This window comes from Xiphophorus maculatus, chromosome 20 (assembly GCF_002775205.1).
Source record: "Xiphophorus maculatus strain JP 163 A chromosome 20, X_maculatus-5.0-male, whole genome shotgun sequence".
Lineage (NCBI taxonomy): Eukaryota > Metazoa > Chordata > Actinopteri > Cyprinodontiformes > Poeciliidae > Xiphophorus > Xiphophorus maculatus.
The window spans coordinates 1,821,261-1,836,702 of record NC_036462.1 but is presented as its reverse complement, the minus strand read 5'-3'; the positions used below and the strand labels follow the sequence as shown (position 1 = coordinate 1,836,702).

The 15,442-nt window shown below is 37.4% G+C and overlaps 1 protein-coding gene across 3 annotated transcripts in view; it reads right to left on the bottom strand.

Moving 5' to 3' along the window:
* Positions 1–15,442, bottom strand: part of LOC102224592 (contactin-4) — a 228,829-nt gene that overhangs the window by 99,244 nt on the left and 114,143 nt on the right. For all 3 annotated transcript variants that reach the window (XM_023325061.1, XM_023325063.1, XM_023325062.1), the window contains exon 5: positions 9,900–9,995. In XM_023325061.1, coding sequence (XP_023180829.1) covers positions 9,900–9,995 — 96 coding nt within the window. The remainder of the gene's footprint in view (positions 1–9,899; positions 9,996–15,442) is intronic.

Genomic DNA, 15,442 nt, shown 5'->3' with positions numbered 1-15,442 from the left:
CATTATGGGATTGAGTAACAAGGAAGCTACAAACACCAATATCAAAACTCTTAAATGTCATATTTACACACATTCTGATTGTTACCATCTGTCGTTTCATTAAACATGGTGCAACATCTCTTATGTCACTATCACATCTTTCAACCTCGCTGCCTCTATTTCAGTGACATGTAGATTCATTATCTAAGCATGTTTTCACATCTGACTGTCCAGTAGTCTTGGTTTGATTAGGGACAAAATTGCAACAATTGTTACAATTTCAGCTGCTGTGGTTCGCTTTCACACTGCACTGTATCAAACCAACCAAATAATTTGAAAAACCTGTTCCCCTCCTCGCCTGTGGTGGCGCTGCACTAAGAACCACGGAAGGAAATGACACAAAAACCTCTGAAGAAGACATTGAGCGCAACTTCCTTCTTTATGAAATGGAGTGCAGTGAGATTTTAGCTGTTGCAGGATGTTGTCTTCTCTTGCTAGCACAAGGCGCTCACGCTTGTTTTCATTGCATTTACCCAGAATGCCCTTTTCTATAGTCCGCTTCCTGCTTTTAGAGTGTTCTCCAGTTCGCTTGGCATTCACATATACATTGAAACAATGGCAGAGATCACTTCAACTGAACCGAGACAGAGGTTTGTAGGCAGACCAGAGTTTGCATTCATGGTCTGCATCAGAGTTTGATCACACATTTGAACCTCTGCTTTGACTTTCTATGCAAATGAACTGACTTCTATTAAAGTGGACTGAACAGGGCTGGTGTGAATGCACTCCATCATCATCATCATCATCATCATCATCATCATCATCATCATCATCATCATCATCATCATCATCATCATCATCATCATCATCATCATCCTTGTCTGATTCTGTAGCATCCACAATTTGATCACCAGTTTAGCCAGTTAAGATGCTGTTAAATTCCTTACATGTCAAAAAAAAGTCCATGCTGTGAACATATCAACTCTAAATCTCCATACATAAACAATACAGCTAAGGAATGTATGAAATTGCTATTCAAATAAAACACCAATAAATTGATAACAGTACTACCTAATGTCATTCTAAGTTATGCAGATACTCTGTCTGCACTAATGGAAATTCTCTCACGTTTTGTAGTTTTGTTATGGAGTTTTATGTTTTATAACCTGTTTCATGGTTTTCTGTTTATTCATAGTTTTGTTTTATTTTGTCGTTACCTGCAAATGCCTGCAAATATAATGTAACTATTCCTAAAGCAGCAGAACTTTGTTAAATTTGCTTCTTTCATCATAATTCACATGCACTATACCCAACAGGCTGCATCAAACATGCTAAAGATCCTCCACAGAGGAAACAGTTTAACCAATATATTCACTGAACACAGTGATAACAACCTAATCCTTTCATGGATTTGTAGTTTCCTGTCACCAATTAGCTCATTTCCATCAATCTACATTCACTTTAAATTTCGCCCTTCCTACTAACATCTCGCCCATTCCCGAGTTCGTCCTTCTGTCCGAACATGTCTTTCTGCATGGACAGGCTCATGGTGCATGAACCAAGCAGGACAGCTGTCTGCCATGCATAATGTGTCCTCAGGGAGCGCCCTCTGGCAGGTGGAAGCCAAGCACAGCCTTCACTGAGACTCCCTCCACTATATAGGGAGGTTTGTAGCCATATGGCAGTGGATGGGGAAGTGCAGAGGTTTTCCTTGGGTGTCCCACCCACTTGCAAAATTTAATTAAATTGTAATGGAGTCTTCCTGTGGGACAGTTTTTACAGACTGCCAGGAAGTCGATGCCACACTGAGCTCGGTCTCCCTTTAGGTCTAAGGAGTTTTACAAAAGGAGCATTACTGTAAGGTAGAAAATAACAGTTTTAGTCATCAAAGTCTAACTTTTTTTTCAGTTTTCTGATCTGTGTATTCTAATTTTGGTACATGTCTGCTTTACTAAATGTTACAAGAGACAGATGCTGTATAATGATTTCTATATATATGTATAAGATTTGAATACATGTCACCTTTCTAAACAACGATGTAAGACACTCGGACACATGGAAATAAAAACTTGTCAACCTCAAAACTTTTGTCTAGATGGCAAATCCTTCTTTTAAAAGATCAAATGTCTATAAAAATATACTTAGTGGGCAAAAAAATCTTTACATTTTGTTATATTTTCCCCTCTTAGCAGTCACCTTACACATTCATTCACATCCTGGATGCGCAGTGGTTGTGTTTGGCCTTTAACTCATTAGTTATCTTGTTTCATTGAATTTATTTGCAAGCACTGACATGCCATTGCATATCTTCTGATGGACCAAACAGCCATGCAGTAAAAAAAAAAAGAGCAGAATTGAAAACTGATGGCAGAGCTGCTTCCTGAATTTATGTCCCAAGCAGAGTATGAAACAGCTTCCCCACTGAGGGAGCCCTGCTTCTGCTTTCACTGCAGTCCAACACACTGCTTCTAATCATATTGTTCAATGTCAAAATATGTCACACATATATTGAAGGATCATTTATGTTATGAATCATCTCTCTAGTATTTGCTTCGTGGGTTTTGATCACAACTGTGTCTTCCTACTTATGCCATTCCAATTACAATTTCATTATGTTGTTTTTTATTATTGTTGAATATTACTACAATTATCTATTATCATTATGGCTTTTATGCACTGTTATTAATATAACTATGATTATTATCAGTAATTATAACATTAGGTTCCATCCTTTGGGGCTGTCTGCTCCGGGTTTGGGGGCCATTGGGAGGCCATCAGGGCGGGGCCCCAACCTCTCCTCTGTGCTCCATCATGCCTGCTGATTGCCAGCTAATGATATTTTATTCATTTGGATTTGTTTAATTTCTTTGTTTTTCTAGTTTTTTCCCCTCTTCATGTCATTATAGCTTAAAACAAACAAAAAACAAAAACAAAACAAAAAGTCTATAATACACAAAGGCCAGGGTATGCATAGTCTAAGCGGGGGCCACATCCCGTTTTCCCAAGTCTTTTATGTCTTTTTTTTTTTTACCGCATTACACAAGATTAGGGATGCATAGAAAATCAAAAGATTTATAACACAAGGAAGGCCTGTCATTGTTTGGCCAATATGGGCTGAATGGCTGAGCCTCGACTGATGATACTAATATCTGTCTGTCTGTCCATCCATTTTGCTTTTAGACTGATTTGTTTGAAAATAAAATAAAACAATTGAGAAAAGAGAGATGTGTGGTTCACGCTAGTTTCTGACCTCTACTTCCCGTTTATTACAGCTATGCAGAACGTCGATATCTCTGCCTGGAAACACGACACTTTCTTTTTTGTGACATTGTAAGTGAAACATAAAATGGAAATGCCAATTAATGGAAACATAGATAATGATACATAGTTGCTAACATAAATAAAAATCATAGAAGTGTGGTGTGCTTGAGTGTTTGGCCCCATTCACATTAATACCTCCAAATAAAATCAAAAGGCCTCAAGTTGGACTATTTTACAAAGCAAAATGGGCAAAAGCGTGACTTGTGATATGCAAAGCATAGTGTTTAATCTGCTTCCTCATCCCTGCTAAAAAATAACATGATGTTACAACCACTTCTAATGTATTCATAACTTTGTGATTCAAAAACCCCTAAAGACCCCTGGTTTCCTGGTTTCCTGGTTTCCTGGTTTCCTGGTTGCAGGAAAAGCTTTTACACAGCAGTGTGAACAGTTGAGCTCTCTTTCTTCCACCACGCTGCCACTTTAACTTTATTTTGTTTACACTTTCAGTTGAACATCAGAACACCGCTGGTATTTAGTAGTTGTACTCAAAGGTTCCGGCATAATAGAAAAGTCACTGCAAGCTACTATAGATGTATCGCACAGCTTAATAAGTAATAAAACTATGTAATAACCCATTGATTAACAGATTACTATCATTGGTAATTGATTGAATGTGTTAAACAGCTCTCGCTACATTTTGTATGTGAAGTGTGCATACTGGTTTTCAATGACAATTTAACAATTTCACTTCCTTTTACTTACAATTTTGAAGTTTACAAATGGAACCACAAAATGCCAGTGACTCACTAGATATAATTTACCTTTTCCTCTCAGGGATAAATCATTTAAAGCATAATCATAGCTTCAGGTTTGCTACATATCTGCAAAGATACAGAGACAAACTTGAAAAATTGAAAAAATGTTGAGATTTCTTATGCATGTTTACGCCAAGCTAACATGTAATTTAGACATGGAAATAGTTTCGCTAAAATTTCTGCTAAACACACTTTTAAAAAGCAAACTATCTGACCATAAAACTGTGCTTTGCATTTTAAATCAGCCTTTGTTTTTGTGATATGTTAAACCTGCCTGGACAAGCAGATGATTGGTGGAACATTTTCCAGCAATCCAGGAAAATGAGAATTGCCAAGTCAGCTCTTCGTCTGAACAGTGATTTCAGTTTTACCCGTCAGGATAAGCTGATCCTCTTTGGATGCTAACAGTTTGGTCATCCTGTGTGGGCTAAGACTGACGAATCTCTCTCTTTTTAATGTTATTTTTGATTGGCCGGTTAGATGTGTTAAAAAACAAAGATGAATTCTTGTATAATGACATTTTTAGTATAAACTGAAAGACACATTTTTACTCAGTCAAACATTTAAGCAATAAGTACGAAAGTTATTGCTAACAACAAGTGAAAAAACCTGACATGAAGAGTGACAAAGGCCAAAGCCTTTTGCGGCTTTAGCCAGAAGACCTGTTACATCCAAGATGTGTACACTGACTCTAAAACAAACTTGTAATTGACAACCTGCATCGGTTCTGTTTATTAGTGTGGAGACAGCTGTCTTAAGATGGATTTTCACGAGCCTGAGGGAGCCTGACGTGTTGTCGTTATTTCCCTGTTGGTCCTAAAAGGCAAACCCTAATTGGATTACTTCAGCACAAATTGGCAGATCTGAAGGCAGTCAGTGCAGCAACCTTTACTGTACAGACATCAAACAAAGACAAAGAGCGTTAAAAGAAAAAAAAAAAATCCACATTACCCTCAGGCTTTTAAAGCTTTCACCAGGTAAACCCTGAAAGGATGAGATTCAAGTAATTAAGACCCAATCAATTCCAGGCACGCAGCATTTTCACAGCAGTAGAGCGAATCAGTTCTATCTGTTGGGAGGCCTTCAGCTCGGAGAATGTAATCAAAATACCTCTAGCAGGAAGTAGTTCTAGAGACCAAGCTAGAACTGTTGTTATAGACAATATTTGTTGTATTAGTTTTTAGGCTACATTGACACAGCAGGCAGTGCAACTCAAATCCAAAGTTTTTGCTGAAATGTGACCCATATCTGACCTTTTTACGGCACTTTAAATCTTTTCATCTCCAAAGAAATCTGATCTGTGCCACTTCCACAGTGGTACAGATTTAGTGGTACTAAATCGGATACATAGCCAGTAGTTTTCAAAGCTTCTGCAGTTTGAACGGTCATGTTGGATTTTATTGAACTTTTATGTCATTGACGTAACTCTGCACCAGAAACAGGCAGAAGCCACTCTTGGCTCAGACTATGCATCCATACAGATTTCTCTATAGAAGTTGCAGTCAATGCTCCACAGAAGGCCATTCATTCCTATTTCCTTTTGTATTAGCTTCCTTTGTCTTTGATTTTGTGAACATGATGTCTGCTCCCATTACTGAAAAAATTGTAAAAATTGATCCATAGACGGCTCAGTTTGTTATTACTTCTGTAAACAGAGCATTCCTGTGTGACATCTACGTTCTTCATCTGCTCATGCAGGTCGCATATATCATCACCGGTAGAGTTCAACTACCTCGAAAGAATGTTTTCAGTCATAATTTAGCGTAGCGGTGCCACTTTTGCTGTGGAAATCCCGTTTGGAACTCCTTTAGAAATCATCTCCAGAATTTTATATTTCCCTGCTTTTGTATATCAACCATAAAATTAGCATTGAAAAGAAAGAAGAATAGAACTTACCTTAAGATTTGGAAACAAAAGTTCATAAACTGAAAAAATATAAAAAAATCTACCAAAATACTTTTCTGCCTTTATGTGTGCTAAACCAGCCATTCTTAACCATAGGACCGAGGCCTACATTTTGACTGCCATGGTGCCCCCTAGAGGTCTACAAGATGTTGTTACCTATGGGCTGTGGTCAGCGGAGCCGGATTCATTTTTGAGGTGGGGGGGCCAAATGCCTCTGTTACGCACTTTGAATGTCAGGCGCACGCACTTGTTCAATTGATATGATGGCACCTGTCAATCAATTCAGTGTGTTTGTCACAATTTGTCCCGAAGTAAACAGTAACCATCCCTTACCTGGAGGACAATGTTTTTGGGTTTACCATGCGCTGCGCTGCGGTCTGGCTAGATTTGATGATTGTTTGCTATTAAATGCGCTGCAAATACAGAAATCTCATTTCATTTTTAGGCAGAATTTGTTCAGACCTGGACCGGATCAGAGTCCAAGCCCTTTTTCAGATGCCAGACCGATTCACAATCCCAACCCGACCCGAAGTCGCCCCATGTGCGTAAACCTTTGGGTGACTGCTATTCAATCTGCAGTCTTAGATTTGGTCCAGTTCTCAATGCTGTAGGTTTATCTGTACCTCTGTCTGCATATAAACACAGAGAGATGTCAGTCACGGATTGTCAGAGTCATGTGCAGCCTGTGTAAATGTCTGGGGGACCAGCAGACGGGCAGGGCAGTCCCGTAAAATGGGGGGGGGGAGGGCAAGGCCTCCCTGATCCCCCCCCCCCCCCCCCCCCCCTCCCCGAGTGAATCAGGATTCTCCATTACAGGTACAACAAACACCAAACCCCGAAACACTCAGAGCTACTGGAGGCTCTCTGACAGTGAGCTTTTCCTCCACTGCACTCAGACTGGATCTGATCGTATCTGAGAGGCTCAAGCTTTTCATTAGGAGGCGAATAAAAAAATGAGAGTAGTAGTTTGTCAAAAGATAAACTGTTGTGACTATTGTTTATCTGTCAGAGAAATGGAGGGTAGCTTCTGGTTCATGATGTTGAAGCAGTTTTCAAATTAATTTACAAATTGTAAGGCTATTTTTTTCATTTGCACTTTAAATTGTTGTTTTATTTTATTTTTTTACAATACATATAATTTAAAAATTATTTCTTTTAATGTATTTATTTTTGAGCACATAATTTCATTTAGCCAATTTTTACATTGTCCCCCAGGCTTTAGAGTCTTCAATTATCTTGATGGGAGGACAAATATTAGGGCCACTATAGATACAAAAAAAGAGTATATTTTTACCAAAAACCTTAGAAATCTTCTAGAAAAAAGAAGAACATTTTATGAACTCAAAGTCAAAAATGTACTTGAAAAAACACAGAAATTCTGAGGTTAATCCCAAAATTCTTCTAGAAAAATCATGGCAGAAATATACACTTCCTTTTTTTCTATTGACATAATAATCTATAATACACTGTGGTATAATGGTTAAAGGCCTAACAGAGCCTTTAATTATACTCTTGTTGCAGTTTGATCTGTTCCATGAATTGCTGGTCTGTTAAGAAAGTTGTTTTATGTGCAAGTTTGTATCCAAATGATAAATAAATGTCCTTGTGATTATCACATTATGGTGTAATTATATTTTTCGTTGTTGATGGTAAACAATACATGGACTTGATTTCTATATAGAACAAAAATCAGGTCAGTTTGGTAAACCAATAGATGGTGAATATATTAATGGGCCCCAGGTCAAAAAGGTTAAGAACCTCTGTGCTACATGATCTGCATCCATAGTTGACTCTTTTTCATAGAATTGTGTTTTTAAAAACACAAAGAAACAAAAAAAAAAAAACACAGATCTAATGTCTAAATGCTAATAAAGATGAAAAGATCCTGAACACACAGGCTGTTGATGCTGATCCAGTGGTCAGCATTCTTACTTAAATCCAGATCTATATTAGTGTTAAGTGTTTGGACAGATTTTAACACCATTATGATTTATGATGTTAAATCTTGGGAAAGAACATAAAACCAATATGGATGTTGCCTTAAAATGGATATTAGGTTCTTATTTGAAGCAACCCTGATCAAATGTAAAAGATTTATATCTCCTATCTTATTTTACAATTCTTCTTATAAGTACACCCTGCTTACATCAAACATTTAGGTTTGTACTAAGGAATAAATGATACAACATACACTAAATGTCTTTGAATATTTCATAGACTTTAAATGTGAAACAAAGCCTGCTTTGCTCCCCAGTTATTTTATGCTGCGCTAACCCAAACTGGTATTGATCTTCTCATTTAGCTCTCGGAGAGAAAGCAAATACCTCGCATCGTATTATTTGATTCAGGCAATGTCTGCCTTTAGCTTGGGACTAAACAATGATGAATGCGTACTGCAGGGAGGAAAACGTTTTCATTCCACTGCCAGAGGATGAGCTAAACCGTTCTAATCAAGGCAAATTACGCGTTAGTCTCCAGACGGCGACACTCGACAGGCCTGATCAAAACAACATAATGGGGGACAAAAAACGTTTTTAGTGAGAAACAGAAGATCTGAAAAGAAACTCAGGTCATTTTGGTTCTGTGGTCATTTTCTTAATGTTTAAAGGAGGTCTGGAAAGTCGACATTCATTTCTGAACTTTTGCCACTTTTAATCTGACATTAAATCTTAACACTAAGGGGGGAAAAAAAACATCTGATAGAAAAAAAGCATAAACTGCAATAACACAGTTGTATAATTGTGCAGTTGAATTAAACTGCAGCATTTGCTTGTGGGAGTGTATCAGCCCTCCACAGGTTGGCTTTGACAATATTTGGTCCTTCTATTCAGAAAACGTTCTGTTAGATTGTGACGACGGTTCTAGTCTGCAGCCCTCTTTACATTTAAAAACACTTCTTATTCTTTGGTCTCACTCCCAGGACAAATGTCTTACTACACTTGAAAAAACACGAAATTAACTTATAAGTAATTTTTTTTTGCAAGATATAGAATCCTGTTTTCAGTCAATAATTCCCTAATATTGATTAAAATACTGGCAGATTTTTTTCACTAACAAGACATTTTCCCAGGTGTTAAGTGAAATAATCTGCCAGTGTTGCTAATTCTTTGCCACTGTGCTTTTTATTAGAGGTTGGCGAATTAATCCAAAATAATACTGACACTAGTGTGGTAAGATTGATACTTTAGTTTCAGATTCTATGTTCAAATGTTATTTTATTTTTGAATTGTACTGTAGTGTGTCAACACTACTTCAAAAAATATTTCTTTATGTGCTCTCAAATTACTTTTTATACTTTATTTAGGAAAACAATGCACAGAAATTTGCTTCATTTTTCCATAATCTCTGTTTATCATGTTAAAATGTTAGCATTTTGTAGACACCTATAAACCTTGTGCAAATTCTACACTAGAGTTTTACATAATAATTCAAAAACAAAAATCACAATAAGACACAAGATCAAAAATTTGAGAACATATCAAACTTAAATAGTTAAGTATCGATATCTGTATCGGTATTAGTGATACTGGATCTGTTTTTACTTGATATCAGAACAATGCCAAGATATACAACATGGTGCATCTCTGCAGTTTATATAGTGTTTTGTAATTTGTTATTCACTTGAAAGGCTAAAGGGAAACTATGCGTTTTAATGAATACTGTATGAATACTTTTCAGGGTCAATAACTAAAAGTATCACACAAAAATATCAGAAAAAAAGCTCTTTTTATGATGTCCACCATTTTGCCCACAGCCTTCAAAACCAAATTTATGTTTGACCATACAGGAAAAAGATATACAACACATAGATAAATATAAATGTTTCTTGACCTTTTGATTTCCTAAGTCTGAATAGAAACGAGTTGGTTCAGGTTGGTTTTTCCCAGAGGGAATGAGTCGTTTCTGTTTAACTGTGATGAAAACAGAGAATTTTACCTCCAGAATGAGGGGGAGGTCCGCACAGCAGAACCACTCCTTGACCTTCCCGTACTGAGACAGAACTTCTTCTGTGAGTCTTGAAGTTCTCCAAGTCTGAAAAATAACAATGACAAAAAATAACAGCAGTTAAGAGAAATAGACCATCAAGAAAGAGCTCAATAACTCTGGTTTGCAAACACTTTGAAGCATCGTTTTAACCTTTATTGAAAGTCACAATACACAACATCTTGCAAGTGCACAGTTTTGTCACACCCCTCCAACACACTGATATGCTTTGATCTCAGAGCCAACACACACTCAGAGTCTTTTGTTCTATTTCTCCAGCTGGAAGTGAGAAACTGATTCTCTAACAGCTGCAGCAAAAAACTGACGATATCCAAATATTGAGAAGCTATTTTTTGTTCTGCTGGTGATCGAGGCGTTTTAAAAGTGAGCCTTCAGTGGAGGCAAATTAAAAATTCTGGGGGTTGCAGAGAGCCATTGGTGTTGCCGTAGGTCATATTGTCCTCTTATCCAATATTCCAGACTTACTGCAGGGATTCCAAAAGGATCAGAAGTGAGACAAATTGGGAGCCAACAGAGAAATCTGCAGAGACACGGGAATAACTGAAGGTCTTATGGAAAACAAATCAGGTGGTGTTGTTGCGACTGGTCAGCTCAAATCCTACTTAGAAAACCTGCTTAAAAATATCGAAAACAGTGTCGAAGAATATTGATTTTTAATTAAGGCAAAATTATTATGGACACCACTGTGTATGGAACAAAAATCTTCCAATGAAAAATCTCAGGTAGACACAAAGTTTTCTCTTTTTTTCCCTCTAAAGACAGTGATATATTGTTGAGAAGGTAAAATTCTTGTATTTTGGAGAGAAGCTGATTTGTATTTACCTCTGCATGTATCCATGTAGGTCTGAGAACAGCAGAGCACAAACTGCTCTAACGCCTCTTCACTGGGATCCACTGAAAAACACCTGATAAGGTCAGAGCTGGTCGGCTAATGATTCCTGATAAGTGGATGGTGACCCAACTTGTTAGTTTTCACAAAACTATTTTATTTATAATTTTGTTAAAAAACTGTTATGTTAATATTGATTGAAGATTGATTATAATTATTAACAGTTTTTGATAGCTAATTAATCACTGTTGCCCAACCAAAGTCACTGACTAGAAGCATTTTCTACTGTTCTCCTCCTAAACTCCAGCTACATGAATTTAAGTGAAACTGAAGGCGTCTCAATGTGCTCTAAATATTAATCCTGTTGTGTCTGCTCTTCATATTAAATCTTATTCAATTTATTTTTTCCCCATCTTTCTGCTTTTTTCTCAGGCAGACGGGTTTGAGGCTCACCATGTTCATCAGTCAGAGAGGCGTAATTAATTAATCCTTCAGCTGTCCAATCCGATCGCAGAGGAAGAGTTTGTGATGAGGTGATGTCGTTTTAAAAACTGCCTGGTGCGGAACCTGCACTTTTGCCGCGTTTTGCGTTTCCACTTCATTTACAGCAGAGGTAGTTCTGCACCATTTGCAGGATTTTATTTGCCTCAGATGGCCAGTGTTTTAACAATATAAGCACAAACTGAACAGGCTCATTAAAACGGAGGGACAGACTGGCACTTATTGTTTGCCTACAGGCACTTTAGATGCGCCCCGATGCCGGAACATCCTCCCTATAGTTCCTACCCGATGTGAGCAGTATGTAATGCCTCGCCTCTGTAATTATTCAGATGGAAATATGGACAGCACGCAACAGAGAAAACACAATTTGAACCTGTCAGGTAGCTCAGAGTGAAAAGAAGCATTTGAGCAAGGAGGGAGGGTGTAAAATGTGGGGAGGACCAACGCTGCGGCCCGTTCCCTGCCTCAGCGACTGTATGAATAATAAATCTGGGCCCAGCGTGAGCAAAACACACGGAGAAAAAAAACACAACATGGAAATCAATAGTGACACACACCCACTAATATGAGCCAAACAGCAATCTGCCGCCTCTCTGCTAAGCAGAGATGGCTGCTGAGGCAAGTCACACATGAGAGATTTTAATAGCTCCGCTGGTAATCAGGTTACCTTTCATTCATCACGCCCACCAGCACTGAACATTACAGAGCTGTTCCCGCCATGGTCCTGATACCCAAAGTGCTGTTAAACTGAGCTAATTTTCTTTTGACAATTGATGGCAGCAGCAGGTCAGAAACACTTTGGGTGGACGCGCGTTGAGCTCAGCAAACGTGACCAGCAGAGTCCTATCAGCAAAAGAAGCCCAAACAGGGTTTCTTCAATCGGAACCGTTTTTAACAATGTCAAGAGATTTTACAAAACCTGAACTTTGTAATAATTTGTCCTTTGTTAGGACAAATTTTAATGCAAAAAAACTTACCTTGTTTTTGTTTTTCTATCTAAATCTAAATACTTAGACTTAGAGACTTGTACTTTATTGATCCTTTGGGAAGACTCCCTCAGGAAATTGAAATTGAACTTAGTCTTCTTTAAGATCATAGACCTAACTAAAATCCAGTTCACTATCGTTACGTTCACACAGCAGGTCCTGATGCTCAATTCCAATTTATTTTCTTGCGTGGTTGTTAATACTGCTAGTACTAGTTAAACCTGACTGTAGCAAGGTGTCTGTGTGAACGGTTTATGACACCAAAGTGGCCCGCATGCACACGATTCCAATGTTAACGTCACAGCGGCTCTGTGTTTCCAGAAGTATTAATGAACGCCACTGTTTAAGGTCCATTTTATAGTTTATTCAGCAGCAAGAGCCGACAGGATCATCACAAGATCATAACAAGACAAAATAAGCCAAGAAAGAGGAAGCACAACTCATACTGGTATTTTCTGGAGCATTGACTGCAACTTCTATAAAGACGTCTGTTTGGATGTGAAGTCAGAGCTCAGTGTGGTGGGATTGTAGAGTGATGCGCTTCAGTGACAGATTTCTTTAATAATTTCAGAATCATAATTTTCAGCCATTGCTTACATCCTGATTTTCATGCATCTGGCTTCATTTAATGCAGAATTACGACAAATATCTCACATCAACGACATAAAAATCAGAAAAAATGACTGCAGACGCCTTGAAAACAATAATAAAAAAAAATCTGATTTAGTTTCACATATGGAAGTGGCAAAGATCAGATTTTTGGTGGATGAAAAGATCAGAATTGGGCCATTCAGTCTACGGTGAAAAAGTTCATGTGTGTTGCATTTGTTGGCTGTGTGAACCTGGTCTGTTGGTCTTCAGAAGTCAACTATTCAGATGATTTTTGCATTTTGTGCTGTACAAAAAGCAACGTCCTGAAATATCTGTCAAGTTCTAAACATTCAGCTTTGGTCTGGATCTTGGAAGGACCGGTCTTAATATTCCCATTTTTATTTTTTATTTTTTTTACCCCTCCTCCAGGGGTATCTTTTTTGTGGGCTCTAGTGTCCCTTAAACGACAGTAGGCTGACAGGAAACTGGGAAGGAGAGGGGGGAAGACATGCAGTAAATATCGTCGGGTCCGGGAGTCGAACCCGCGACGGCCGCGTCGAGGACTCAAGGTCTCCAAATACTGGTCCCACTAACCACCACGCCACCACGACACGCCCAATATTCCCATTTTTAATGTCATGTTTTTAATAACTATAAGTAGAATAATGGTCATAATTAACACAAATAAAGTCTTTTGTCCATGTGAGGGTAATTAATCTATAAAATGTGTTTTAATTTGTGATAACGTTCCTGAAAAAATAAGTACTTTACATTACTATTCAAATTTCTTAGCATTTGTTTACAGTGTACATTTACAAGCTTCTAAAATAAAAAAAAAGTAAAATGAAAAAATAGCAGTTATTTGTAAATATAAAAAAATGCAAAGGGTGTGAATATGTTTGGAAAGCACAGAGGAAATGTTTCAGCGATACATGCAGGTTATTTTTAGCTCTAGCCTGTAAGCCTAATGCATTTTACTGCAGCACATCAACCAGGATCCAAATGTTATTTTTAACTAAGAAGCCTGAAGACAGCCTGTTAATTAATCTGCAAAGACAGGTGACACAGTGCCTCAAATTTATCCATACATATTCTACCAAATTGGGTTCATTAACCTTAATTAACCTGGCTCTGCAATATGCTGTGTATTGTTGAGTTCTGTGTGGTGAGCAGCGCTGTGGGCATGGCGGCTCTCCTTTGTAACCTCACACGTCGCCAAAAAGAACTGCCAGCAGTCCGCTTTCAAATGAGATTACTGATTAGTTCAGCACCAAGTGATCTAAATGTAAAATTATTGGGCTCGCTGATTTATGAAGAGTACTGCGAGGTCAGATAATATGTCATGTTGGCCGCAGGCAAATTTCATTATCTGGCAAGTCTCAAATTATTTCTTTAAGCATAAGTCTGCTCTTAAGCTTCATTCGCTGCTGAGCTAATAGTTATTTAAATCCTATTGGAGGGTGATTTTTTTTTTTTTATATTTCTGAAGTATTGCCAGATTGATGCCTTCAGGGTCCAATGGGTGTGTCTGACTCTAGGAGGTAACATATTGTTGTCACTTTATTCAGTTTGACCTAAAACTATGTGAGCCTGTAGTTAAATAAAAAACTGATTTATTATAAGAATAAATCAGTTAATTCAATCGATTAAAATGAGCACGAAAATGATCGTCTAAGAGATGATCCCCTTTAATATCACTGAAACGTCATTTTGAAGAACGCTGCAAACACTTGACTCAGTATGAAGTACTTGGTCTGAACTACCTGCAACTTTTGCCTGTTTTCCCTGTCTAAGCTGAAAGACTATTCATTTCTTTCATTCCGTTACAGAGACATCATAATCCATTTTATTTATTGTTGTCTCATTTGTTTTGTTTTATTTTGTACATATATATAATGTATTCCAGTTACTGTGTTATTAAATATTCTTTAGAAATGAATGATTTTTGCTTTTTCATTATCAATAATAATGGTATTATTATGCCATTGTTATTATACTGTATTAGTTGAAAATGGTCTTAAAATGATTATATTATCGTTTATCGCAATCATTTCTGGTACAATTTAATGCGCAGCAACATTTGTTATCATGACAGGCCTAAAACTATGTGCAGTTCAGGTCAGAATTTTTGCATCACCATATTTTATGTATTTTTCTTGCACTTCCTAACCAATGCATCTTTTATACAGCATCCAGCTTTTATACACAGTTAATTCAACAGTAAAAACCCACTGGTTTAGAACTGCCTTTAATTACTAAAAAATTAGAACATTGATCAAAATATCTGATGTATATTGTTTGATGATCTTGACAAAAATATAATGTTTATTGCTTGTTTTGTAATTTTGCTATTGGATTATGTTGCTCTGGTGTAGAGAAGTTTGAATTGCCTTGTTGCTGAAATGTTCACAAGTACATTACAGGTAAATTAGACTTAAAGTTGATGAGATATAATTGGAAAAGACAAAGACTGACCTTTATAACAACACTGACAGAAAGTACATTTGGATGGTTTAACTTGGCGATTGCAAACCGAGTAATACTGTACCAATGGAGATGACTTTGTA